This window comes from Mycteria americana, chromosome 28 (genome assembly GCF_035582795.1).
Source record: "Mycteria americana isolate JAX WOST 10 ecotype Jacksonville Zoo and Gardens chromosome 28, USCA_MyAme_1.0, whole genome shotgun sequence".
NCBI classification, from domain to species: domain Eukaryota; kingdom Metazoa; phylum Chordata; class Aves; order Ciconiiformes; family Ciconiidae; genus Mycteria; species Mycteria americana.
This window is the reverse complement of record NC_134392.1, coordinates 963,579-987,576: the sequence shown is the minus strand read 5'-3', so window position 1 is coordinate 987,576 and position 23,998 is coordinate 963,579. Positions and strand designations below refer to the sequence as shown.

Here is a 23,998-nt window from a genome sequence, read left to right as displayed (position 1 = left end):
TGTCCCTGTGCCCCAATGTCCCTCTGTCCCCATGTCCCTGTGCCACCATGTCCCTGTGCCCCGAGGCGCCATGTCCCCCAATGTCCCCATGTCCCTGTGTTCCCATGTCCCTGTGCCCCGAGGCGCCATGTCCCCCAATGTCCCCATGTCCCTGTCCCCCAATGTCCCTCTGTCCCCATGTCCCTCTGTCCCCATGTCCCTGTGCCCCGAGGCGCCATGTCCCCCAATGTCCCCATGTCCCTGTGTCCCCATGTCCCTGTCCCCCCAAGGCGCCATGTCACCCAACGTCCCTGTGTCCCCACGTCCCTGTGTCCCCATGTGTCCCCATGTCCCTGGGCCACCATGTCCCTCTGTCCCCAGGGCACCATGTCCCCCCATGTCCCTGTGCCCCCATGTCCCTGTCCCCCCATGTCCTGTCCCCACGGCCCCCAGACTGAGGGGGGGGCTTCCCCAGCCCCCCAGGCCTTGGGGCGTCGAGCGGGGGTCCCTCCCCCCCCCGCCCCCTTTTCGGTGTGCGTGTCTCTTTAAAACCCGCGCCATCTTTGTACCGGGCGAAGGGATGGCGTTGGGGCGTCCCTTTACGGGCCGCGCGCATGCGCAGAGGACCGCGGGCGCACCCGGAAGTGCGCTAGACGGCGCGTCCGGAAGTGCGAACGTCGCTAAGCGGAAGTAGGCGGGGCGGGTGCTGGAGGCTTCGAGAAGCGGCCGGAGGCGGCGGGCCCCGGGGCGGCCGCGCCATGGTGGACTACAGCGTGTGGGACCACATCGAGGTCTCGGACGATGAGGACGAGACTCACCCCAACATCGACACGGCCAGTCTCTTCCGATGGCGGCACCAGGTGCGGCCCGGGCGGCCCGGCCGCCCCCCCCCCCCAGGAGGCCCGTTCCCATGGCGACCGGCCCCCCATAGGGAGGGGAATGGGGGGCTCTCCCCTTCCTGTTGCCATGGGAACCAGCTCTAAGGGCTCCCCCAGAGGGGGGGGGCTCCCCCATTCCCGTGGTGCCCGGCCCCGGGACCCCCATAGGGAGGGGAATGGGGGGGCTCCCCCCCTTCCTGTTGCCATGGGAACCAGCTCCAAGGACCCCCCCAAAGGGGGGGGCTCCCCCATTCCCGTGGTGCCCGGCCCCAGCACTCCCCCGGGGGGGATCTCCCCCATCCCCCTAGCACCCAGTTCCCTGTGACACCCCCCTTTCCCCGGCCCCCCCCGGGTTGCTGCTCCTTCCCCCCCCATCCTCGCCATGTCCGGGGCTCCCTGTTCCCCGGGGGAGCGGGCTGGGGGCTCCCCCGGGGGGGGGGGGCTCCCCTCTCCCTCCCCCTCCCCCCTCCCTCCCCCTCGGGGGCTGCTGTTGGATGTGGGGGGGGCTCCTGGGGGCTGGGACAGCCGAGGGGCCCCCGGCCCGGGGAGGTGCCACCTTGAGGGGGCTTGGTCACCCTGGGACCGTCCCCTGCCTGGGGCTGCGGGACAGGGCTGGGCTCCCATAACCCCCCCCCCCCCCCAGCCTCTCACAGGGGGTTTCTCCCAGCTCGGAGGGTGGGGGGTAAATTGGGGGGGAGGGCTGCGTACCCCCACGCTCTCCCAGAGCCGGAGCAGACCGAATTTTTGGGGAGCTGGAAGCCGCGGTATTGCGGAATCGGCCCCGGTTTGGCGGGGAGAAGGAAGGAAGCTGCTGCCCGAGCTGTCCCCTCCCGATTCCAACAAAATACTGCGGAGCTGCCTGAAAAAGCTTGAGTTTTTCTCGAAACCGGGGGGGTTTGGGGGTGTCGGTCTCCCCCCACAGCAGCTCCTTGTGCTTCGCCCGATTCCCCAGGGATTAAAAAAAAAAAAATCCCGGAGAGTGCACGTGTGGGGCTTCCCGGAACGCCGTTAACGAGGCCGGGAAGGGCCGCGGGAGAGATTTAACGACGCCCTTGCCGTGATTTCCATCCTGTGGCCTTCAGGCTCGGGTGGAGAGGATGGAGCAATTCCAGAAGGAAAAAGAAGAGCTGGATAAAGGATGCAGGGAATGCAAACGGAAACTCGCCGAGTGCCAGAAAAAAATGAAGGAGCTGGAGGTGGCGGATCCGGAGAGCGGGAAGGGGGAGCTGGAAAAGCTCCAGGCCGAAGCCCAGCAGCTGAAGAACGAAGAGAAAAGCTGGGAAAACAAATTGGAGGAGCTGAAGAAGAAGGAGAAGAACATGCCCTGGAACGTGGACACCCTCAGCAAAGACGGCTTCAGCAAGGTGGGTTTTGGGGGAGCCCCCCCCCCCCCCCTGCACACACACCCCCCCCCCCCCACCGCGTCGCCGGGCGGGCGGCTCACGTCCTTCTGCTCCCCAGAGCGTCTTCAACGTCAAACCGGAGGAGAAGGAAGAAACGGAGGAACAGAAAGAAAAGAAACACAAAACCTTCGTGGAGAGATACGAGAAACAAATCAAACACTTCGGTGAGTGCCGGGCAGGGGGTTTTTTTGGGGGGGGGGGGGGGGGGGCCTGCACCCCCTTCTCGGCGGGGTGCTCCCTGCAGCCGGGGAGCCGCCACTCGGGGGAACAGTCGATTTAACATCTTTTTCACAAGATTTTTTTTTTTTTTTGCCCAGCCGAGGCGAAGCGTCACGCGCTGCCTTCGTTAATCATAATTTGGTGAGGGGGGTGGGGGGAGGTTTAATTATTTAACCTTGGGATGAGTCATCTCTCCCCTGCCCCCCCCCCCCTTTTTTTTTTTTTTTTGGTGCTGACGAGGTTTAGAGGCCGTTCTGTTTTTTTTAACGAGCGGAAAAACCTTCCTCTGCTAACTGGGGCTGCCCTGCTTTGAAGGGATGCTGCGGCGCTGGGACGACAGCCAGAAATATCTCTCCGATAACCCTCACCTCGTTTGCGAGGAGACGGCTAATTACTTAGTCATCTGGTGCATCGATCTGGAGGTGGAAGAGGTGAGAAACCGGCATGAAACCCGTTCCTCCTGCCAGTTCTGTGCCGGGCTTGCGTTGTCCTCGCCTCGCTGGCCTTTCCGCGGCCGGTTGATTTGCTTTTCCTGCCAGGAATGGGGGAATCGTAGAATCGTTTAGGGCCAAAACACCCTGAAGGTCGTCGGCTCCCATCATTAACCTAAAACCACCGGACTCCACCGCGAAACCGCGTCCCCGAGCGCCGCGGCCGCGCGTCTTTTAAATCCCTGCGGGGACGGCGACTCAACCCCTTCCCCGCGCAGCCTCTTCCAGCGCTTGACGACCCTTTGGGTGAAGGAATTGATCCTCGTATCCGACCTAAACCTCCCCGGGCGCGACTTGAGGCCGTTTCCTCTCCTCCCGTGGCTCGGGAAACCTCCCGGGGAGCCGTGGCGAGCGCCGAGCTCTCCCCGCAGCCTCCTTTCCTCCGGGCTGAACAACCCCGCTTCCCTCGGCCCCTTCCCTTCTCCTCCAGAGCCTTCGCCGGCTTCGCCGCTCTCCTCCGGACGCGCAATCCCGCCCCAAACCCCGCGGAGCCCTTCCAGCCGGGGCGCGTCGGGGAACGCCGGGGCGGTTTGGGTGGGAAGGGACCTTCGCGCCCGCCCGGCCCGGACCCCTGCGCCGGCGGGGACGGCTTCGCCCCCCTCGGGTGGCTCCCGGCCCCGGCCGACCCCCCCTCCGCCCTCCCCGGGGCCGGGGCACCCCCCGCCTCGCCGGGCACCCTTCTCCCCGCCCTCGGCGGACGGAATTTCTTCCCCGGACCCCGTCCCAGTCGCCCCTCTCGCAGCTCGGAACCCTTCCCCTCGTCCCGTCGCCGGGGCCCCGGCGAAAAAGCCCGTCCCCGTCTCTCTCGGCAGCGCCGGCGGGTGCCGGGAGGTCTCCCCGGAGCCTTCTCCCCCCCGGGCTGAAGACCCCCGCCTCTCCCGGCCCCTCCTGCGGCAGAGGGGTTCCGGCCCTCGCGGCGTCCCCGCGCCGGCCTTTCCCCCGCCGAGCCCCCCGCGCCGGAGAGAACGGCGGAACCGGAGAATCCCCCAGCTCGGAAAAGACCTTCGGGATGGGCGAGCCCGACCCTAAACCCAAGGCGGCCCCAGGGCGGGGCTCCCCGGGGGGCTGCCGGCGGCGAGGGGCCGAATCCCCTCCCTCGCCCCCAAACCGATGGCCCAAGCGCAGGATCCCACGTTAAACCTCGTTGAACCCCTTCCTCGTTGAACCCCTTCCCCGCCGAACCCCTCCTTCCTCCTTGATCCTCTTCCTCCTTGGGCCTCAACCCCTCGAGCCGGCCCGGCCCCGATCCCCCCTCGAGCACATCCACGCTCCCACCCCGCTCGCTGCCATCTACAAACTCCGGCCGCTCTCCACCCGCGTCTTTCCCAAAAAGCGCTTTGGGGACGAACCCCCCGACCTCCCTGATGCGGAGAACGTGGAGACGGGGGAATTTTTGGGGTCCTCACCCCCCCTTTTTTCCCCCCCGCTCCCCCCCCCAGAAACACGCCCTGATGGAGCAGGTAGCCCACCAGACCATCGTCATGCAGTTCATCCTGGAGCTGGCCAAGAGCCTGAAGGTCGATCCCAGAGCTTGCTTCCGACAGTTTTTCACCAAAATTAAGGTGAGAACCGCGCCCAACCCCCCGAAGGGAGGGGATTTGTTTCGGTACCGCCGGTGGATTCCGGCGGCACCCGGAGCCTGAAGAGACGCAGCCGGGTGGGACCCCGAGGTGGATTGGGGAGGGGAAACGGGGGTCCCAACGCCTTCGCCCCGGCTCCTCCTCGCAGACGGCTGACCAGCAGTACATGGAGGGCTTCAACGACGAGCTGGAGGCCTTCAAGGACCGGGTGCGAGGCCGAGCCAAGGTCCGCATCGAGAAGGCGATGAAGGAATACGAGGAAGAGGAGCGGCAGAAACGCCTGGGCCCCGGCGGCCTCGACCCCGTGGAGGTGTACGAATCCCTGCCGCCCGTGAGTATCCCCCCGCTATTTTACTTTATTTTATTTTATTTTTTTTGGAGGGGGGGTTTAAAACGGCAAAATTTGGTCCCGGTTTGATGCGATTTAATTCCCCCCGCCCCCGTCTCTTCGGCCCGGCAGGAGCTGCAGAAATGCTTTGACGTCAAAGACGTGCAGATGTTGCAGGACACGATCAGCAAAATGGATCCCACGGTGGGTGATTCCTTTCCCCAGCCCGCGACGGGGACGGCCGGGGGGTCCCCCGCTCCGGCAGGGCAGGCAGCGGGGACCCCCCCCCCCCCCACCTGAGCCTTGTGTCATGTGTGCCCCCCCCCCCCCCCCCTCAATTGCAGGAGGCCAAATACCACATGCAGCGATGCATCGACTCGGGGCTCTGGGTCCCCAACGCCAAGGCAGGGGAGGGAGCCGAGAAAGGCGGCGGCGGCGGCGAAGCCCTTTACGAGGAAATTAAGAAGGAAAACGGCGACGAGGAGAAGAGAAATGCGTGAGGTGGGGGGGGGTAAAAAAAAAAAAAAAAAAAGCTGTAAAGGTGAAAAAAAAAAAAGCTGTAAAGGTGGGGGAAAAAGCTGTAAAGCATAAAAAAAACAACCTGTAAAGGGGGAAAAACAACCTGTAAAGGGGGAAAACAACCTGTAAAGGGGGAAAAACAACCTGTAAAGGGGGAAAACAACCTGTAAAGGGGGAAAAAAAACCTCTAAAGGGGAAAAAAAAAACCCCCAACAACCTCTAAAGGGGAAAAAAAACCCCCAACAACCTCTAAAGGGGAAAAAAAAAACCCCCAACAACCTCTAAAGGGGAAAAAAACCCCAAAAACCCCAACTTGTAAAGGGGAAAAAAGCCCCAACCTGTAAAGGGGGGGAAAAAAAAAGCTGTAAAGGTGAAGAAAAGCTGTAAAGGGATAAAAAAAGCTGTAAAGGTGAGAGAAAAAAAAAAAAAAAAAAGCCCTAAAGGCGCAAAAAAGCTGTAAAGGCCCCAAAAAAAGCTGTAAAGGAGCATAAAAAAAAAAAATTATAAAGGTGAAAAAACCCAGGTGTGCGGGTGAAAAAAGAGGCGGAAAGGGTAAAAACGGGGGGGGGGGGGGGGGTAAAAAAAGGGGGGGGGGGAGGGTCTCTTCCCCTCCCTTTACTCTTGGTGACGGCTGTGAGCTGCTTGTGCCCCCCGGGGGGGATGGGGAGGGGGTGGGGATGAAATGGGGGGGGGGGGGGGCGAGGCTGCGGTGAATAAAGAGAGTGGAGAAGATGGGGGGGAGGGGACGGGGGGGGGCAGTTTGGGGAGGGGGGAGGGGGGCGGTGACGAGGCGGAGCCCCTGGGGGGGGGTGGGGGGAGCGGCGGTGCCCCCTGCCCTGCCCCCTCCTGGGGGGGGGGGGGGGTGGGGGGCTCAGAGCCACCCCCTGGGGGATGGGGGATTTGGGGTGGGTCCCCTGTGTCGCTCTCCAGATGTGGCCCCTGGCTTGGATCCAGCTGTGGCCCCGCCCCCCCCGCTTTGCATCCAGCTGTGAACCCTCCCAGCCCCGCCCCCTGGGTTGGCTCCAGCTGTAGCCCCGCCCCCTGGCTTGGATCCAGCTGTGGCCCCGCCCCCTGGGTTGGCTCCTGCTGTGCCCTCTTTAGCCACGCCCCCTGGTTTGATCCAGCTGTCCCCCTCCAGCCCCGCCCCCTCATTTGGATCCAGCTGTGCCCGTTTGGCCACGCCCCCTGGTGCCCCCTGTAGCCACGCCCCCTGGGTTGATCCAGCTGTGCCCCTTTAGCCACGCCCCCTCCTTTGGATCCAGCTGTGGCCCCTCCCTCTCTCCCTCCCGTTCTCAGACTCCGCCCCCTCCCCGCTCCGCAGCCAATAGCCGCTGCCACCGCCCCTTCTCGGGGCGGGGCCGCGCTCAGCGCTCCGCCCATGGGGCGAAGGCGTGTGGGCGTGGCAGCGTGGCGGCGGCGGGCCAATGGCAGCGCGCGTCTCTCGCGCCCAATGGGAGGCGGCGGCTCTGCGGGGCGGAGGGAGCCGGAGCGGCGGCCGGGCCGGCGGGGAGCGGGGCCCGGTACGAGCGGGGCCGGGCCGGGGGGGCCGGGGCCGGGGCTGGGGGGCCCGGGAGGGGCGAGGGGCGGGCTGGGGGGCGGGGTTGGGGCCTGGGGCCTGTGGGGAGTGTCGGGGCCTGTGGGGTGAGGGGTGGGGGTGGCCGGGCCTGTGGGGCCAAGGGGCTTGGGGGGAGGCGGGGTGGTGTCAGGGTGTGTGGGGTTAAGAGGTTCCGGAGTGGGGGTCTCGGGATGTGTGGGGCTGGGGGGGTCAGGGGTGGGGGTCAGGATGTGTGGGGCTAGGAGACTCTGGGGTGGGAGTCTCAGGATGTGTGGGGCTGGGGGGCTCTGGGGTGGGAGTCTCAGGATGTGTGGGGCTGGGGGGGATCAGGGGTGGGGGTCAGGGTGTGTGGGGCTGGGGGGGTCAGGGGTGGGGGTCTCAGGAGATGTGGGGCTAGGGGGGTTGGAGGTGGGGGTCAGGATATGTGGGGCTGGGGGGCTCTGGGGTGGGAGTCTCAGGATGTGTGGGGCTGGAGGGGTCAGGGGTGGGGGTCAGGATATGTGTGGGTCAGGGTGTGTGGGGCTAGGAGGCTCTGGGGTGGGAGTCTCAGGATGTGTGGGGCTGGAGGGGTCAGGGGTGGGGGTCAGGACATGTGGGGCTAGGGATGTCAGGGGTAGGGGTCAGGACGTGTGTGGGTCAGGGTGTGTGGGGCTAGGAGGCTCTGGGGTGGGAGTCTCAGGATGTGTGGGGCTGGGGGGGTCAGGGGCGGGGGTCAGGGTGTGTGAGCCCGGGGGGGATGTCAGGGGATGTGGGGCTGGGGGCCCCGGGGTTATGGGGCGTGTGGGGGTCAGAGCGTGCGGCTGTGAGATCTGAGGGGCTTCGGGGCGGGGGGACCGTGGCGTGGGGCCTCAGGATACGCGAGGTTGGAAGGTGTGGGGTGCGAGGGGTCCGGATATGTGGGGCTGGGACGTGTGGAAGGTCTGGATATGTGGGGCTGGGGGGGGGGGTGGTGTGGGTCAGGCTATGGGGGGCTGTGGGGCGGGGGGGGCCGGTTGCGTGGCGTTAGGGCTCGGCTGCCTGCAGGAAGGGGCACCGGCAGCTGCCTGCCCTCCCCTCCCCTCCCCTCCCGCCGTGGGGCGGGTGGTCCCCGCTGCCCCCCACGCTTCCGCCCTTCCCTTTGCCCTTTCCCAGCCGGCGCTGGACTTTGCACCCCGATTCCGCCGCCCCACGACCGAAGACCGCTGCCGCTTTTCGGGGCGACTCGAGCCTCCCTCGCCGGGCGACGCTGGGGGGGGGGGGGGTGGGGTTTTTTTTTTGTTTTTTTTGGGTTTTTTTTTGCCCCGCCGCCCCGGGAACGCGCGGAAAAACGAAACGCGTGGAAACCGCGGAGGAAAACACGCGTGTGCTCCGCTCCCCGCTCAGAAACGCGGGGCCAGGCGGCAAACGGGGGGTTGCGGGCGCCGTTAACAGCCCGGGGACGTGACCGGAGGCTCGAGGCAGCTTGGCCGTGTATGGGGGGGTGGCAAAAAAAAAAACCAAAAAACCCCCTCCGAGAGACCGAAATGCCCCCAAATCCATCCCCGGCGATGACCCCAGTCCTCGGCGCGGCCGAGCGCGGGCAGAGCCGGAGCGGAGCCGGGCAAAAGCGGCGCCGCGGCGGCAAAACGCGGTTCGTAACGCGCTTCCCGCTCTCTTCCCCCCCCCCCGCCCCCCCTCCCCAGGCCTGTGTTGGAGCCCGAGACGCCCGGGTGGAAGAAACCACGACGGCAGGGACCGAAATCGGGGTGAAATCGGGAAGGTTTGTGCCCTGCGGCGGCGGCGTTTGGCCCCGTTAGGGATAAAAGCGGGGGATCCCTGGGGGCTTCTCCGAGCCGGGGGGGGGGGGTTTATTTGATTCACCGACCCGTCGCTTGGGGAAATCGGCGGTGGGTTGGATTTTTTTCCCTCCTAAACCAAATTTCGGCGCTCTCGCTCTGCTGTCGGCACCCAGCTCGGATGCCAAAACCAACCACGGTTAAAAAAAAAAAGAAAAAAACAAAAAAACAAACAAAAAAAAAGCCTTTTAAAGGTTTTTTTCTGGCTTTTTCGGGGGTGCTGAGCTCCCGCCGACCCGCTCCAGGGCGCTGCCCCCGGTTCCGCCGCCTTCCCCTGGTTTTTTTAGAAACGAGGAAGCCGTCGGCGCAGCCGCCTCTTTCGGATTCCGCTCCCCTCCCGAGGAGGGAATTGGGGGAAATCTGCCAAAATTTGGCTTCGGGATCTTTCCGCGCCTGCGGGCGGAAGCTGAGGTAACGCCGGCGCGTGCTTCGCCTTGAGGGGAGCCGGAGAGCCGCTGGAAGGGGAAAACTTGCCACGAAATTCCGGGGAAAAGGGGGAGCTGCTTTTGGTACCTTTTTTTTGGGGTTTTTATTTTCCTACCCCGGCCGAACGCCGCCCCGCACCCAAAGCGCCGGTTTTTTAATTTTTTTTTTTTTTTGGGGGGCGAAACCTCTTGGTTTCACCCCTGCGCCGGGCGCGGGATGGAGGGAAACCTCGCGACGGGGACGCGGGGAGCGGGACGTTTGAAAAGGCGAAGTGCCGGGCTTTGCTCCGCAGTTCGGTTTCCTTCACCGTATCGCCGGGGCGGTGGCGTTGGGCTGACGCCGTCCCCCGGCGGGAGATAAGACGGCCGGGTCCTTCTCCCCGCGCCGTGTTCGGCGTCGATACGGCGCGGCGAAGCTGGTTTTGGTAGCGGGGCGGCTTTGGCACGGCTCTTTCGCGGCCCCGCTTTCGTTTAAAAGGCGCAAAGCCCGGCGCGGCGGCACGGCGAGCTTGCCGCGAGCTCGCTGAGCCGAGAGAGCGAGGGGACGCGAGAGTCCCGGCCCTGAGCGAGCGCTCCCCGCAGCGTTCGTCGCCGTCGGAGGAAGACGAGCTGCGGCGGTGAGATCCGCTTGGCCTTCATCACCAAAAAACCCAAAAGAGCCGGGGAATTGGCGCCGGATTTTGCCATGAGAGACCGGAGGGGGGGTGGGAGCGATGCCGGCGCCGCGGTTTGGGGAGACACGGAGGGATCCGGCTTTCCCGGTCTCACCGACGCATCGCTTCCCCCCCCCAACCCCCCCCAGGTGATTACAGCCCCCTCCCGCGCCGCCTTCGGAGACCGTCACCGCGTTATGCTTCATCTGACGGCGAGGTGCGTAGCCCCGGCGTCGGGACGGAGGGCTCCCAGTTACCCAACTGGGAGCGACTGGTGGCGGGGCGTTCCTCCGTGCTTTGCTAACGCTTGGTTTTATTTATTTCTCTGTTTTTTTGGTGGGGTTTTTTTGGTTTTTTTCCCCCCCCCGACAGCCGGGGCGTCTTCGGGGGCCGTCGCCATGTCTCTGTGCCAATGCGCGGTGAAGCACAGCGAGTCGGACGCCGAAGGTTGTTGCTTCTCGGCGAGCGGCGGCTTGAAGGTTTGCCTGCACTGGAGCGGCGAGGAGGAGCGGGAGCGGTGCCAGACCTACGCCCAGGGCACGCTCAGCGCCGAGGAGATCTGCATCGACCTCGCCCGGAGGATCGGTGAGCGCCGGCGAACTCCGGCTCTCTTCCGAGACCGCCGTACCCGCACCGCTTTGCCTCCCGGGGCGGAGAAATTTCCGCTTTCCCAATCTCTGGGACCGTTTAAGCCGCTTTATCCGATAAATCCGAGCTCTCGTGTTGTTTTCCCGGGAACTGGCCGTTAGCGAATCCCTCTGGTGGAATTTCGGCATCCCCGCCCGCTCCGAAGTTCCCGGGAAGCCAGGCGGGATGGTTTTACCCCCGGGCTCCGGCCGACGGGTCTGTGAATTATTGGAGCGCGATGAGTTGAAAAGCAATTACTTCACCTCTGACTCATCGGCGTCGCCGTTTAACCGGCGCTCTGCTTCCCCTCGCCGCGCGTTTCTCCCGGCGGAGCCGTAAAAATTGGCCCGGGCACCCGCGCCTCGGGCTCTCCCCGGTCCGAGGGGCCGATTCGCAGCCGTGTCGGGTTGGAGGGAGGGTGGCCGAGGTCTCTTTTAACCCTTAGGAGAAGGGGTTTAGCTCTCGCCTACGGTTTAACCGGCAAAATCGCTCTCGATTCCCGTTTCCCGCGGGTTTTGTTAACTTCCCTTCCCCTCGGCGCGCTCTAAGCAGCTCTGCGCGGCCGTTTATCCGGAAAAAAAAAGCGCGGCGGCTCTCCCGAGCCGGTTGGCTTTCCCTGAGCGCGCCAGAAGGACGGCAGACGCGCGGCGCGCTCTTTTTTTTTATTTTTTTATTATTATTTTATTTTTTCCAAACGACATTTTTAACGCCTATCCTGGCTCTGACATTTGCGAGCGGGGACGAGGAGGACGTCTCGGTGCCGGTAGCGCGGGTGGGTTTGTGCTGCCGGTAAAACCGAGTGGTTGGAAGGAAAAAGGGTGAAGGAAGGGGTTTGTTGTTGGGGTTTTTTTTTTTTTTTTTTTTTTTTTTGTTTTTTCTTCTTTTTTTTCTGGCAGCTGCGAGTTTTTGCGGGCTCGACAGCACCTGACGGCAGCGGCATTTTCTTCGCAGGCATCACGCCGCTGTGCTACAGCCTCTTCGCCCTCTACGACACCCAGAGCCGGGTCTGGCTCCCGCCCAACCACGTCTTCAAAATCGGCAAAGACACCAACCTCAACCTGCTTTTCCGCATGAGGTGAGGCCGCTTCCCTCCGCTCCCGGCATTCCCGGACCCCGGCTCCCAGCATTCCCGGAGCCGAGCCCCCGCGGAGCAGCCGGACTCCTCCTCGCTTGCGGGAGCGGAGACGTGCCGAGCTTTGACGGGGGCCGCGCTGGAAATAACGCCGCCTTTTCCGCCCCCCCCCCCCGGTTACCTGTCGGGTTTCCGGATTTGCCTGGAAAACGCGCGCGGAGGTTGGGCGCGGGGTCGGGGAGCTGAGCGAACGCGGCGGGGCTCGTCTAAATCGGGCTCGGAAGGATTAAACGAGGAACGGGACGTGTTTGGAAGCCCCGCTTCTCCCTCAGCGTGGAAAAATTAATTAGGAGAGCTTTTTTTCAGGCTGGTTTTGTTGGAGTTTGGGTTTGTGTTGGTTGGGGTTTGTTTTTTTTATTTCACGGTGAGTCATAGCGAAAGGTAAAAGCGACGGAGAGACGGAAAACCTGGCTCGGAGATTTATTAACCCGATTTTTTATGACTTGCAATACCTCCTTCTTCCTGGGCGACGGCGGCGGCTCGAGCCGAGGCCTCTCCCCGCAGCCGCCCGCCGCGCCGAACGCGACCCACGCGGCAGAAAATGGTCTCCGAGGTGCCGCGCCGGCTCGCCGCCCATCTGCCGCGCCCTCGCCGGGACGTCGTGGCGTGCGCGGCCGCGCCGTGCTGTCCGAGGAAAACGGTGGCCGTGGGAGGAGGAAGGCTCCGAGCCGCCTCGCCTCCGCGTCCCTCGCCCGTAGCTCTCCGGCTGCCGATAAGTCGCAGAGCTCTGACTTTTTGGGCCGGAAAGCCCTTTCCCTTCGGTTCTGGTTTCGGTGCCGCTCCGGCCGGCGCGGGCGCCTGCAGCCCGAGCACCGAAATAACCCCGGCGCCTTAACCGCAAGCGGAGATGTGGCTTTGGGGGTTGAGCAGTGAGAAAGGAAACTCGCCCTGCCCGCAGAGCTCTCTTTGTGCTGACTTTTTTTTTTGTTCTTTTTGGTTTTTTGTTTGTTGTTTTTTTTTTTTTAAACGTGGCGTTCGGAGGGATGCTCCTCGCCCCGCCTGCTCTCCGTTTTTCGGAGCTCCCGCGGCAGGAAAGCTCAGCGCGGGGCAAGCCGGGCCGCGAAACGGCGTCGTGGGTCTTGAGGCGTTTGCGGGTCGGGATCGGTTGCGGCCAGAGTTAATTAGGGTCCCTTTAACGAAGCTCTGCTGCTGGGGCTGTATTCTGCGTGCCGTACGGCGCAGCTGGCCGTAAAACGCGGTTAAAAGAACCAGTTTTGGTGGCAGGAAGAGGTTGCTTCCCCTTCGTCTCCCGGCGTTTCGGTCGTCGCCTCGTGCCCAGGTCGTGTTTTTCGAGGACGTGGCTGATTCTCGTGTCGGCAGCGAGGTTTCGAGAAGTTTGGCTCTTAAAAAAAAAAAACAAAACCCCAAAAAACAACCAAACAACCCCCAAACCCACCGCTCTGAGCCCGGAGCGGGATCCCCGGCCGCGCTGGGGTGGGACAGACCTCTCTGCTCGCGGTCCGCCGGACCTTTCCCCGTCCCCTTGAGACAGCCGGTGACAAAACCTCTGCGAAACCCTTGTTGGGAGCTGGTTCCAGTCGCGGAAGGAGGAGGTTTACGGGTGAAACAAACCCCGAGCAGATGCGGGGCGGCCGCTGAACCCGGGTTTGGCTTTAGGGGCAAAACCAGGGCGTCTTTTTTGGCCGCTCCGGGCTGCGCGAGAAGGCGGGGACGGACCGCAGCCCTCCCGTCCCCGCGGGCGAGCGCCGCTCTCCTCCTCCCCTCCAGGTACTACTTTCGGAATTGGCACGGGATGAACGACAAGGAACCGGCGGTTTATCGCAACGTGCCCCGACAGAGCGAATCCCCCGACGAGAAGCTGCAAGGAGGAGCCTTGCTTGATAAATCCTCCTTCGAGTATCTGTTTGAGCAGGTAACGAACCGAGCTGACGAGCCGCAGGCTTGGGCACCCCTGGAGTTGCGGAAACCCGGGTGATTTTCTTGATCCAGCCGGATTCGGCTCGGCCGCCTTTGTCGGGAGCTGCTTTTCCACCTGCGAGGGTTTTGTTTAAAGGAGAAACGCAGCCGTAGTTTTGCCCTCGGAAAGCTTTTATCCTGCGTGAAGCCTCCTTGGGAGGCCGGGAACCGAGCTGAAGGGGATCCCGTTACACCTTTAAAATAAATAAAAAAAAAGACGAGAGAAAACACTCCGGAATTCAGCGCAGGGTCTTTTTCCCCCCCTTTATTTAACTTTTCAATAGGGGAAATTTGAATTCATCAACGACGTGGCGTCTTTGAAAGACCTCCAGAGCGAGCAGGAGATCCAGAGGTTCAAGAACGAAAGCTTGGGCATGGCCGTGCTTCACCTCTCTCACATCGCCATCAAAAAAGGCATCTCCCTCGAGGAAGTGGCCAGAAAATACAGGTGATTGCTTGGCTTCGCAGCCTCGGGGGCCGCGGACTTTTCTGCCCTGCCCTTGTCCGAAGGGTTTCTGCGGGTTTCTCGCCCTCTTTCCTCTCCGCCCTCCTCACCGGGAGCGAGTCTGGGGCTGGTTTAGGCGATGGAGGGATCGGTCGAGCCTCCTCCGGCTGCGCGTTTTGCCGTAAGGCGCCCGTGAGATCTCGCCGACCGCTTGTTCCTTCCCTCCCGCAGCTTCAAGGACTGCATCCCGCGCTCCTTCTACCGCCAGATCCAGCAGAACAACTACCTGACCAAATTCCGCATGAAAAACGTCTTCAAGAAGTTTGTGCAGCGTTTCCAGCGACACACGGTCAGCACGGGCAAGCTGACGGCGCAGGACGTCATGTACAAATACCTGGCTACCTTGGAGCACCTCGCGCCTCGCTTCGGGAGCGAGCTCTTCCCCGTCCTCTCCTTGGAGACCTCCTCCGAGGGCGAGAAGGCGCAGCTCTACGTCAACGGGGGACATTCCCAGCTGGAGCACGGGCACGCGCCGCTCCCCAAGGACCGACCCGTCACCCACGAAGTCCTCGTCACCGGCACGAGCGGGATCCAGTGGCGGCCCGTGCCCGTAGAGGTGGGTCGGGTGCTCCTTCCCATCCGAATCCCATCCCACGCCGGCTCCTTTTCCTTAGCTCGCGCTCCTGGGCTTTTCCTCGGGCTCTCCGGGAACCCCGAGTTCCTTTCCAGCTTATCCCAGTTTGGCCAGTAGCCATCACCAGCTAGCGGTGCCGTTTCCCAGCGGTAGGAAGGGCTGGAACCGACGCTTTTGCATCTCCGCCTCTGCAGAGCGTCGAAAACTTCTCCCACCGTGGATATTTTGGGAGGAAGAACAGAAACAAAGAGCTGGAGCCCAAGGGGCCGACTCAGCCGGCGGAGCGGAGCGAGCCGAAATGGGCCCGTTTCTGCGATTTCCGGGAGATCACGCACATCGTCGTCAAGGACTGTCGGGTCAGCATCAACCGGCAGGACAACAAGTGCCTGGTGAGTGGGGTTTGTTCTCTCCCCGCTGCTCCGCCGACCGTCGCGATGCTGGTGGGAGCCCCTCGGCGCGTTCCAGAGACTGGGAGGAGGCAGCACCGGGCACAGCAAGGATTTTTTTCCGGGGTTAATGCCAGCGAGCGCCGGTTTGACGCTCTCCTCCTCGGGCTGGCAAAGGGATGGGTGGATTTTTGGGCTGCTTTCCCTCTCGCTCGTTGACTTCTCGCCCCGGTTCCCCTCTTTTTTTTTTTCCAGGAGGTGGTTCTCCCATCTTCCGAGAGCGCTCTCTCCTTGGTTTCGCTGGTGGACGGTTATTTCCGACTGACGGCCGACTCCAGCCACTACCTGTGTCACGAAGTGGCACCGCCGCGAGTCGTGATGAGCATCTTGAACGGCATCCACGGGCCCATGCAGTAAGCGGGTTGTTTTTTGGGGTTTTTTTGTTTTTTTTTCCCGGATGGAGGGCGCGGGGGGGTTGTCGAGGAGAGACGTGCCGCGTCCTCGGGATTCATCCGAAGCCGTTCCCCTTTCCTCCTGCTGCCAGGGAAGAGTTTGTTTTTGCCAAGCTGCGCCGGGAGGAGCAGGAGGAAGGACTCTACGTCATCCGCTGGAGCGTCCTTGACTTCAACAGGATGATTCTCTCCGTGGTGAAAAGGGGCCACCAGCAGGTAAGACGCCATTCCCAGCGCGGAACGGCGAGCTCCGGGCGGCGCTCGTCTCGTTAGGGACGAGCTGGGCTGCGCCGCCTGACGGCGAGCTGCGACGCCTGTCCCGAACGTTGTCTTTTCCAGGCTCCTGGAGTGCAGGGAGCCCTCAAGTACAGGCAATTCCGCATCCAAAAAAAAGGAAACTCCTTTGTTCTGGAAGGGTGGGACCGGGAGTTTTCCACTTTGCGGGAGCTCTTGGATGTACTCAAGGGCTGCACGCTCAAGTCTGGCGATGAAAGCTTCACGGTGAAGAGATGCTGTCCGCCCAAACCGGGAGGTACGAGGATGGATGATCTCCCCTCCGGCGGATTCGACGAAAAAGGGCGTCCGATAGTTTCTGGGACTTTTAACGTCCGTCCCTTCCCTCCTCTTGCAGAGATCTCGGACCTGCTGATCACGCGGAAGGTGAAGGATAGCGCCAAGCAGATCCTTAACCTCACCCAGCTCAGCTTCCACCAGATCCGCAAGAACGAGATCACTCAGGTTGCGTGCTCTGCCCTCCCGAGCAGAGGGGCTTACGGCGGGCTTGTGGGTAAATACGTTGGCCGGAGGAAGCTGCTCTCCTGACCGGGGGGGATGCTACCGCACCCCTGCCGCCGCCGGTGCAAAGAGGAGAGAGACGCGGAGCAGTCGTTGGGTTTGGTTTGGCGCTTTATTCCTTCGAGGAGAGGGGGGGGGGGGGGGGAAAGAGCCGTGCAGAGGCAGCGTGGTCCGGGCGGGAGGCAGTTTCTTCCCTGCCCTCCGCAGCGGCGTGCGGAGGTGACGGGGAGGGAAGGGGGGAGAGGCGGTTCGTGCGTGCAAGGCTGAAAATTCCACACCCCCGTCCCCTTCGCGAGCGTTGCTTGGGGGTCTGACACCCGTGCGCCTTCTCCGTCCGCCCGCAGCGAGCTCACCTGGGGCAGGGCACCCGCACGAACATCTACGACGGGGTGCTGAACGTCTGCGGGACCGCCGGGGCGGACGACGAAGCCGAGTATTTCTCCACCGAGCAGAATAACAACAGCCGGGAGATGCACGTGGTCCTCAAAGTCCTGGACCCCAGCCACAGAGACATCGCCCTGGTGAGCCCCCCCCCCTGCCCCGGGAAAACAGCTCCGAGCCGCTCTCGAGGTGCTCGGAGAGACCGGCCGCCGCCGTGACGCCCTCTCTCCCCTCCCCGCAGGCGTTTTTCGAGACGGCCAGCCTGATGAGCCAAGTGTCGCACGTGCACTTGGCTTTCGTGCACGGAGTCTGCGTGCGAGGCTCCGAGAGTGAGTACGGGGCTCTCCCCCGCCTTTTGCCGCAGCTGGCCCGGCCCCTCGCCTCGCGCCGGTGCCTTGGCCGTCGCCCATCGGCTCCTGTGCCGGGCTGAGGGGTAATATCTCCGTCTTCCGTAGATATCATGGTGGAGGAATTCGTGGAACACGGACCTCTGGACGTGCTGCTGAGAAAAGAGAAAGGCCGGGTCACCGTGGGCTGGAAAATCACCGTGGCCAAGCAGTTAGCCAGTGCCTTGAGCTACCTGGTAAATGAGGCCGGGAGCTGGGGGTTTCCCGGCGGGGAACCGTGCCGGAGATCGCCTCCGAGCACCTTTTGCTCCAGCTGCACCCCTGGGTCTTGCCGGCAGCGTGGCGAGAAGGATCTGCCACGTTTTCCTCTGCCCTCCGAGCAGACAAACGGATTTTTAGCGTAACGTGCCCTGCCTGCGCCCCGCAAAGACCCGTCCTCGCTCCCTCTTTCCTGGAAGCGAGCGGCCGGGGGGTGGCTCGGGTGAACTCCCAACGCTGGATCCCGGCTCCGTAGCTTCGTTTTGGGGCCGCGTGAGCTGGGACGAGCCTCCGATGAGGACGCTGCCTTCCCCGCTCGCCGGGCTTCTGGCCGGCGGCTTGGGAAAGCTCGCTGGCTCGCTTGCGAGGGCACGCACCCCAGCGCTGCGTAATCCTCCTGTTCCTTTTATTCCCTCCGGGTTCGGCTTCCTACAAAAGGGATAACGAGACGGGGAGGTGGCAGAAATAATTAGAGCCAGGAGTCCTGCGTTTTGGTGTAGCCCGTAGACCTTGACCTCGTTCTGAGACGGCGGCGGGAATTTCTCCCGAGATTTCCTATCCCCTTGTTTTCACAGGAGGATAAAAACCTGGTGCACGGCAACGTGTGTGCCAAAAACATCCTGCTGGCCAGGAAGGGGCTGGAGGACGGATCCGTGCCTTTCGTGAAGCTCAGCGACCCCGGAGTCAGCTTTACGGTGCTCTCTCGAGAAGGTATTGGGTCATCCCCTGCTCGAACGGAGCAGGGCTGGGCCTGGGCTTGTTCTAAGCTGAAAATCCGGCTGCTTTTTTCCCCCCCGCTTCTGCAGCTTAAGTAGCTAATAAATAGCGTGGAGCGCGCCCGAGCTCTTTTGGCAAGGTCTCGCCTGCCTTTCAGACCTTAATTTTTGCGATATATGGCATTTTGAACGTGTGGGCGTGCAAATTCCGTGACGGCGGCTGGTTTTTGGCTTCAAAGCTGCCGTCGGGGACGATCCCGCCGCGGCTCCCCGGTGGCTGGGATCCCGCGGGGAGCTTCCCCCTCCCGCCGCTCCCCACGTTGCTGGGGTCCGTATCCTCAGCAAAGCCTCGCTTTTTTTTTTTTTGCCTTCCTTCTCCCAAAGAACGCGTGGATCGGATCCCCTGGATCGCCCCGGAATGCGTCCGGGACGTGGGAAACCTCAGCACGGCAGCCGACAAATGGAGCTTTGGCACCACGTTGCTGGAAATTTGCTTCGACGCCGACGTCCCGCTCAAGGAACGCACTCCTTCGGAGGTGATTTACCCTCTCCTCTCCCTCCATCCCCAGTTCCTCCACTCCGGGATGGATCCAGCCCCCCGTTTGAGACCCGTTTTTCTTTCTTTTTCTTTTAGAAAGAGCGTTTCTACGAGAAAAGGCATCGCCTGCCCGAGCCGTCCTGCAAGGAGCTGGCCACCCTCATCTGCCGGTGCCTGAACTACACCCCCGTGGAGCGGCCGTCCTTCCGGACCATCCTGCGGGATCTCACCCAGCTCCAGCCGCACAGTGAGGCTCCGCCGCCGCGGGCGCCCCGGGGGTTTCGGGGAGGTTTTACGGCCCCGTTGTTCCTCCCGCACCCCGAATCAGTCGGGGCTTTGGCGGCGATGGGGGGGGGGGGGAAAGGTGGTGGGTGCGGAGATGGTTCTGGGTGAGGCGGGGGGGGAAGGAGAAAAAAAAGGTTAAAAAGGGGGAAAAATGTTACAGGGGGAAAAAAAAAAAAAAAGGAAAAAAGGGTTGGGGGGAAAAGGAAGGAAAAGAGGTGGGGGGAAAAAAGGTTAAAAAAAAGGCCAAGAAAGGCCAAAAAAAGGGAGAAAGGGAGGGCCAAAAAAGGCAAAAATGAGGAAAGGAAAGGCCAAAAAAGGGGAGAAAGGGAAGGCCAAAAATGGGGGAAAGGAAAGGCCAAAAAAGGCAAAAATGGGGGAAAAGAAAGGCCAAAAAAGGGGGGAAGGAAAGACCAAGAAAGGGGGAAAAAAAAAAAGAAGAAGGAAAAAGTAAAAAAAGGCAAAAAGGGGGAAAGGAGAGGCAAAAATGGGGAAAGGAAAGGCCAAAAAAGGAAAAAAAGGCCAAAAAAAAAGAAGAAAAAAGGGTTGGGGGGAAAAGAAGGAAAAGAGGTGGGGGAAAAAAAGGTTAAAAAAAAGGCCAAGAAAGGCCAAAAAAAGGGAGAAAGGGAGGGCCAAAAAAGGCAAAAATGAGGAAAGGAAAGGCCAAAAAAGGAAAAAGGGGGAAAGGAAAGGCCAGAAAAGGGAAAAAGGGGGAAAGACCAAGAAAGGAAAAAAAAAAAGACCAAAAAAAAAAAAAAAGGAAAAAAGGGTTGGGGGAAAAAGAAGGAAAAGAGGTGGGGAAAAAAAGGTTAAAAAAAGGCCAAGAAAGGCCAAAAAAGGGGAGAAAGGAAAGGCCAAAAAAGGCAAAAAGGGGGGGAAAGAAAGACCAAGAAAGGAAAAAAAAAAGTCAAAAAAGGCAAAAATGGGGAAAGGAGAGGCAAAAAGGGGGGAGAGGGAAGGCCCAAAAAGGCAAAAAAGGGGAAAGGGAAGGCCCAAAAAGGGGGAAAAGAAAGGCAAAAAAAGGCAAAAAGGGGGGGAAAGAAAGGGCAAAAAGGGGAGAAAGGCAAAAAAAAAAAGGGGGGGGCAAAAAAGAAAGGGGGGGAAATAAAAAGGGGCAAAAAAAAAAGGGCAAAAAAGGCAAAAATGAGGAAAGGAGAGGCAAAAAGGGGGGAGAGGGAAGGCCCAAAAAGGCAAAAAAAGGGGAAAGGGAAGGCTCAAAAAGGGGGAAAAGGCAAAAAAAGGTAAAAAGGGGGGAAAGGCAAAAAGAAAAAAAGGGCAAAAAAGAAAGGGGGAGAAATAAAAAGGGGGGAAAAAAAAAAAAAAGGAAAAAAAGGGCAAAAATGGGGAAAGGAGAGGCAAAAAGGGGGGAGAGGGAAGGCCCAAAAAGGCAAAAAAGGGGAAAGGGAAGGCCCAAAAAGGGGGGAAAGGCAAAAAGAAAAAAAGGGCAAAAAAGAAAGGGGGAGAAATAAAAAGGGAAAAAAAAAAAAAGGGCAAAAAAGGGCAAAAATGGGGAAAGGAGAGGCAAAAAGGGGGGAGAGGGAAGGCCCAAAAAGGCAAAAAAAGGGGAAAGGGAAGACAAAAAAAGGCAAAAAAGGGCAAAAATGGGGAAAGGAGAGGCAAAAAGGGGGGAGAGGGAAGGCTCAAAAAGGCAAAAAAAGGGGAAAGGGAAGGCTCAAAAAGCGGGAAAAGGCAAAAAAAGGCAAAAAGAAAAAAAGGGCAAAAAAGAAAGGGGGAGAAATAAAAAGGGGAAAAAAAAAAAGGGCAAAAAAGGGCAAAAATGGGGAAAGGAGAGGCAAAAAGGGGGGAGAGGGAAGGCCCAAAAAGGCAAAAAAAGGGGAAAGGGAAGACAAATAAAGGCAAAAAAGGGCAAAAATGGGGAAAGGAGAGGCAAAAAGGGGGGAGAGGGAAGGCTCAAAAAGGCAAAAAAAGGGGAAAGGGAAGGCTCAAAAAGCGGGAAAAGGCAAAAAAAGGCAAAAAGAAAAAAAGGGCAAAAAAGAAAGGGGGAGAAATAAAAAGGGGGAAAAAAAAAAAAGGGCAAAAAAGGGCAAAAATGGGGAAAGGAGAGGCAAAAAGGGGGGAGAGGGAAGGCCCAAAAAGGCAAAAAAAGGCGGGAAAGGGAAGACAAAAAAAGGCAAAAAAGGGCAAAAATGGGGAAAGGAGAGGCAAAAAGGGGGGAGAGGGAAGGCCCAAAAAGGCAAAAAAAGGGGAAAGGGAAGACAAAAAAAAGGCAAAAAGGGGGAAAGGAAAGGCCAAGAAAGGCAAAAAAAAAAAAGGGCAAAAAACCCCCCAAAACAAAAGGAAAAAAGGCAAAAACGGGAAAAATGCCAAGCTCCGCTCTCCCCTCACCCCCTTCGCTTCCAGACCTGGTGGACGTCACCTCGGTGAACCCCGACTTCCCGGTGTCGGACCCCACCGTCTTTCAGAAGCGTTACCTGAAAAAGATTCGGGAGCTGGGGGAGGTGAGCGAGGGCTTGGGATCCGTCCCCGCTGGCAGCCCGCGTGTCCGGGGGGTGCGGGGAGCGGGGTGCGGGGAGCGGGCGCGGAGGAGGCGCGGGGACGCGAAGGGGTTGAATGGGGAAGGGGTTGAGCGAGGAAGGGGTTCAGGGGGGAAGGGGTTCAATGGGGAAGGGGTTCGGCAGGGAAGGGGTTGAGCGGGGAAGGGGTTTGGCGGGGAAAGGGTTGAGCGGGGAAGGGGTTCAACAAGGAAGGGGTTTGGCAGGGAAAAGGGGTTTGGGGGGAAGGGGTTGAGCGAGGAAGGGGTTCAACGGGGAAGGGGTTCGGCGGGGAAGGGGTTCGGCGGGGAAGGGGTTCATGGGGGAAGGGGTTCATGGGGGAAGGGGTTGAGCGGGGAAGGGGTTGAGCGGGGAAGGGGTTGAGTGAGGAAGGGGTTCAATGGGGAAGGGGTTCGGGGGGAAGGGGTTGAGTGGGGAAGGGGTTGAGTGGGGAAGGGTTGAGTGGGGAAGGGGTTCGGGGGGAAGGGGTTTGGCGGGGAAGGGGTTCGGTGGGGAAGGGGTTCAACGGGGAAGGGGCTGAGCGAGGAAGGGGTTCGGGGGGAAGGGGTTCATGGGGGAAGGGGTTCATGGGGGAAGGGGTTCATGGGGGAAGGGGTTCAACGGGGAAGGGGTTCGGCGGGGAAGGGGTTCATGGGGGAAGGGGTTGAGCGGGGAAGGGGTTGAGCGGGGAAGGGGTTGAGCGAGGAAGGGGTTCAATGGGGAAGGGGTTCGGGGGGAAGGGGTTCGGTGGGGAAGGGGTTGAGCGGGGAAGGGGTTCGGGGGGGAAGGGGTTCAACGGGGAAGGGGTTCGGTGGGGAAGGGGTTGAGCGGGGAAGGGGTTCGGCGGGGAAGGGGTTCAACGAGGAAGGGGTTCGGCGGGGAAGGGGTTCGGCGGGGAAGGGGTTCAGCGGGGAAGGGGTTGAGCGGGGAAGGGGTTGAGCAACGAAGAAGGGGTTCATGGGGGAAGGGGTTGAGCGGGGAAGGGGTTCAACGGGGAAGGGGTTCGGTGGGGAAGGGGTTCAGCGGGGAAGGGGTTGAGCAACGAGGAAGGGGTTTGGCGAGGAAGGGGTTGGGCGAGGTTTAACGTGGGATCCTGCGCTTGGGCCATCGGTTTGGGGGCGAGGGAGGGGATTCGGCCCCTCGCCGCCGGCAGCCCCCCGGGAGCCCCGCCCTGGGGCCGCCTTGGGTTTAGGGTCGGGCTCGCCCATCCCGAAGGTCTTTTCCGAGCTGGGGGATTCTCCGGTTCCGCCGTTCTCTCCGGCGCGGGGGGCTCGGCGGGGGAAAGGCCGGCGCGGGGACGCCGCGAGGGCCGGAACCCCTCTGCCGCAGGAGGGGCCGGGAGAGGCGGGGGTCTTCAGCCCGGGGGGGAGAAGGCTCCGGGGAGACCTCCCGGCACCCGCCGGCGCTGCCGAGAGAGACGGGGACGGGCTTTTTCGCCGGGGCCCCGGCGACGGGACGAGGGGAAGGGTTCCGAGCTGCGAGAGGGGCGACTGGGACGGGGTCCGGGGAAGAAATTCCGTCCGCCGAGGGCGGGGAGAAGGGTGCCCGGCGAGGCGGGGGGTGCCCCGGCCCCGGGGAGGGCGGAGGGGGGGTCGGCCGGGGCCGGGAGCCACCCGAGGGGGGCGAAGCCGTCCCCGCCGGCGCAGGGGTCCGGGCCGGGCGGGCGCGAAGGTCCCTTCCCACCCAAACCGCCCCGGCGTTCCCCGACGCGCCCCGGCTGGAAGGGCTCCGCGGGGTTTGGGGCGGGATTGCGCGTCCGGAGGAGAGCGGCGAAGCCGGCGAAGGCTCTGGAGGAGAAGGGAAGGGGCCGAGGGAAGCGGGGTTGTTCAGCCCGGAGGAAAGGAGGCTGCGGGGAGAGCTCGGCGCTCGCCACGGCTCCCCGGGAGGTTTCCCGAGCCACGGGAGGAGAGGAAACGGCCTCAAGTCGCGCCCGGGGAGGTTTAGGTCGGATACGAGGATCAATTCCTTCACCCAAAGGGTCGTCAAGCGCTGGAAGAGGCTGCGCGGGGAAGGGGTTGAGTCGCCGTCCCCGCAGGGATTTAAAAGACGCGCGGCCGCAGCGCTCGGGGACGCGGTTTCGCGGTGGAGTCCGGTGGTTTTAGCGTTAACGGTTGGACTCCGTCTTAAGAGTTTTCCGACCTAAATAATTCTAAATCCCCGAAGGAGCGGATACGATAAATCCCCGACGGAGCCGGTAAAGATACCGAGGGCGGCTCGGTCGTTTTGGGTAGGATGGGGAGCGCGGAGGGGCTCGGTGGGGAGGACGTTTCCCTCGGAGCCGGTTATTGTGGTGCTACGCTCCGGTCGCCTGTGGCTGAACCAGGCTCTTTCCAGACCCGTTTCCAAAAAACGTGCATCCGGACGAGAGTCAAAAATCTTTTATTTTTAATTTGTTTCCACTCAAGACTTCCCCTTTCTCCAAGGAGTTTCTTGAGCCCTAGGGAGAGCTTCCAGAGGGGCCGCTCCCGGCCTGGGGAAGCCGGAAAAACTTTTGCTAGCCGGATGTCAAAATTCTGTGCCCGTTCCTCGGCCAGGGTCACTTCGGCAAGGTGAGCCTGTATTGCTACGACCCGACGAACGACGGGACGGGGGAAATGGTGGCTGTCAAATCGCTCAAATCCGGCTGCAGCCAGCAACTGCTGACCAGTTGGAAGAGGGAGATCGAGATCCTCAAAACGCTTTATCACGAAAACATCGTCAAATACAAGGGTTGCTGCAGCGAGCAGGGTAAGGCGGCCGGGGCGGGGGACGC

General features: G+C 61.6%; 2 protein-coding genes across 2 annotated transcripts in view; both read left to right on the top strand.

Annotated features, from left to right (window-relative positions):
* Positions 1-660: 660 nt before the first annotated feature.
* Positions 661-5,403, top strand: CDC37 (cell division cycle 37, HSP90 cochaperone). Its single transcript, XM_075525993.1, has 8 exons — positions 661-839; positions 1,940-2,221; positions 2,319-2,424; positions 2,795-2,910; positions 4,410-4,532; positions 4,699-4,881; positions 5,011-5,082; positions 5,223-5,403. Exons 1-8 carry the CDS (start codon positions 738-740, stop codon positions 5,376-5,378), a joined length of 1,140 nt encoding a protein of 379 aa, XP_075382108.1. The 5' UTR covers positions 661-737; the 3' UTR covers positions 5,379-5,403.
* Positions 5,404-8,620: 3,217 nt separating this feature from the next.
* Positions 8,621-23,998, top strand: part of TYK2 (tyrosine kinase 2) — a 16,573-nt gene continuing 1,195 nt past the window's right edge. Inside the window, exons 1-21 of the mRNA XM_075525831.1 lie at positions 8,621-8,690; positions 9,670-9,808; positions 9,994-10,061; positions 10,217-10,429; positions 11,423-11,546; positions 13,332-13,476; positions 13,805-13,968; positions 14,197-14,581; positions 14,794-14,988; positions 15,241-15,398; positions 15,530-15,653; positions 15,777-15,969; positions 16,069-16,175; positions 16,577-16,753; positions 16,855-16,942; positions 17,069-17,196; positions 17,794-17,929; positions 18,319-18,470; positions 18,569-18,719; positions 21,116-21,213; positions 23,781-23,973. Of these exons, the coding sequence (XP_075381946.1) occupies positions 10,243-10,429; positions 11,423-11,546; positions 13,332-13,476; positions 13,805-13,968; positions 14,197-14,581; positions 14,794-14,988; positions 15,241-15,398; positions 15,530-15,653; positions 15,777-15,969; positions 16,069-16,175; positions 16,577-16,753; positions 16,855-16,942; positions 17,069-17,196; positions 17,794-17,929; positions 18,319-18,470; positions 18,569-18,719; positions 21,116-21,213; positions 23,781-23,973 (2,905 nt within the window). The 5' untranslated portion in view covers positions 8,621-8,690; positions 9,670-9,808; positions 9,994-10,061; positions 10,217-10,242. The remainder of the gene's footprint in view (positions 8,691-9,669; positions 9,809-9,993; positions 10,062-10,216; positions 10,430-11,422; positions 11,547-13,331; positions 13,477-13,804; positions 13,969-14,196; positions 14,582-14,793; positions 14,989-15,240; positions 15,399-15,529; positions 15,654-15,776; positions 15,970-16,068; positions 16,176-16,576; positions 16,754-16,854; positions 16,943-17,068; positions 17,197-17,793; positions 17,930-18,318; positions 18,471-18,568; positions 18,720-21,115; positions 21,214-23,780; positions 23,974-23,998) is intronic.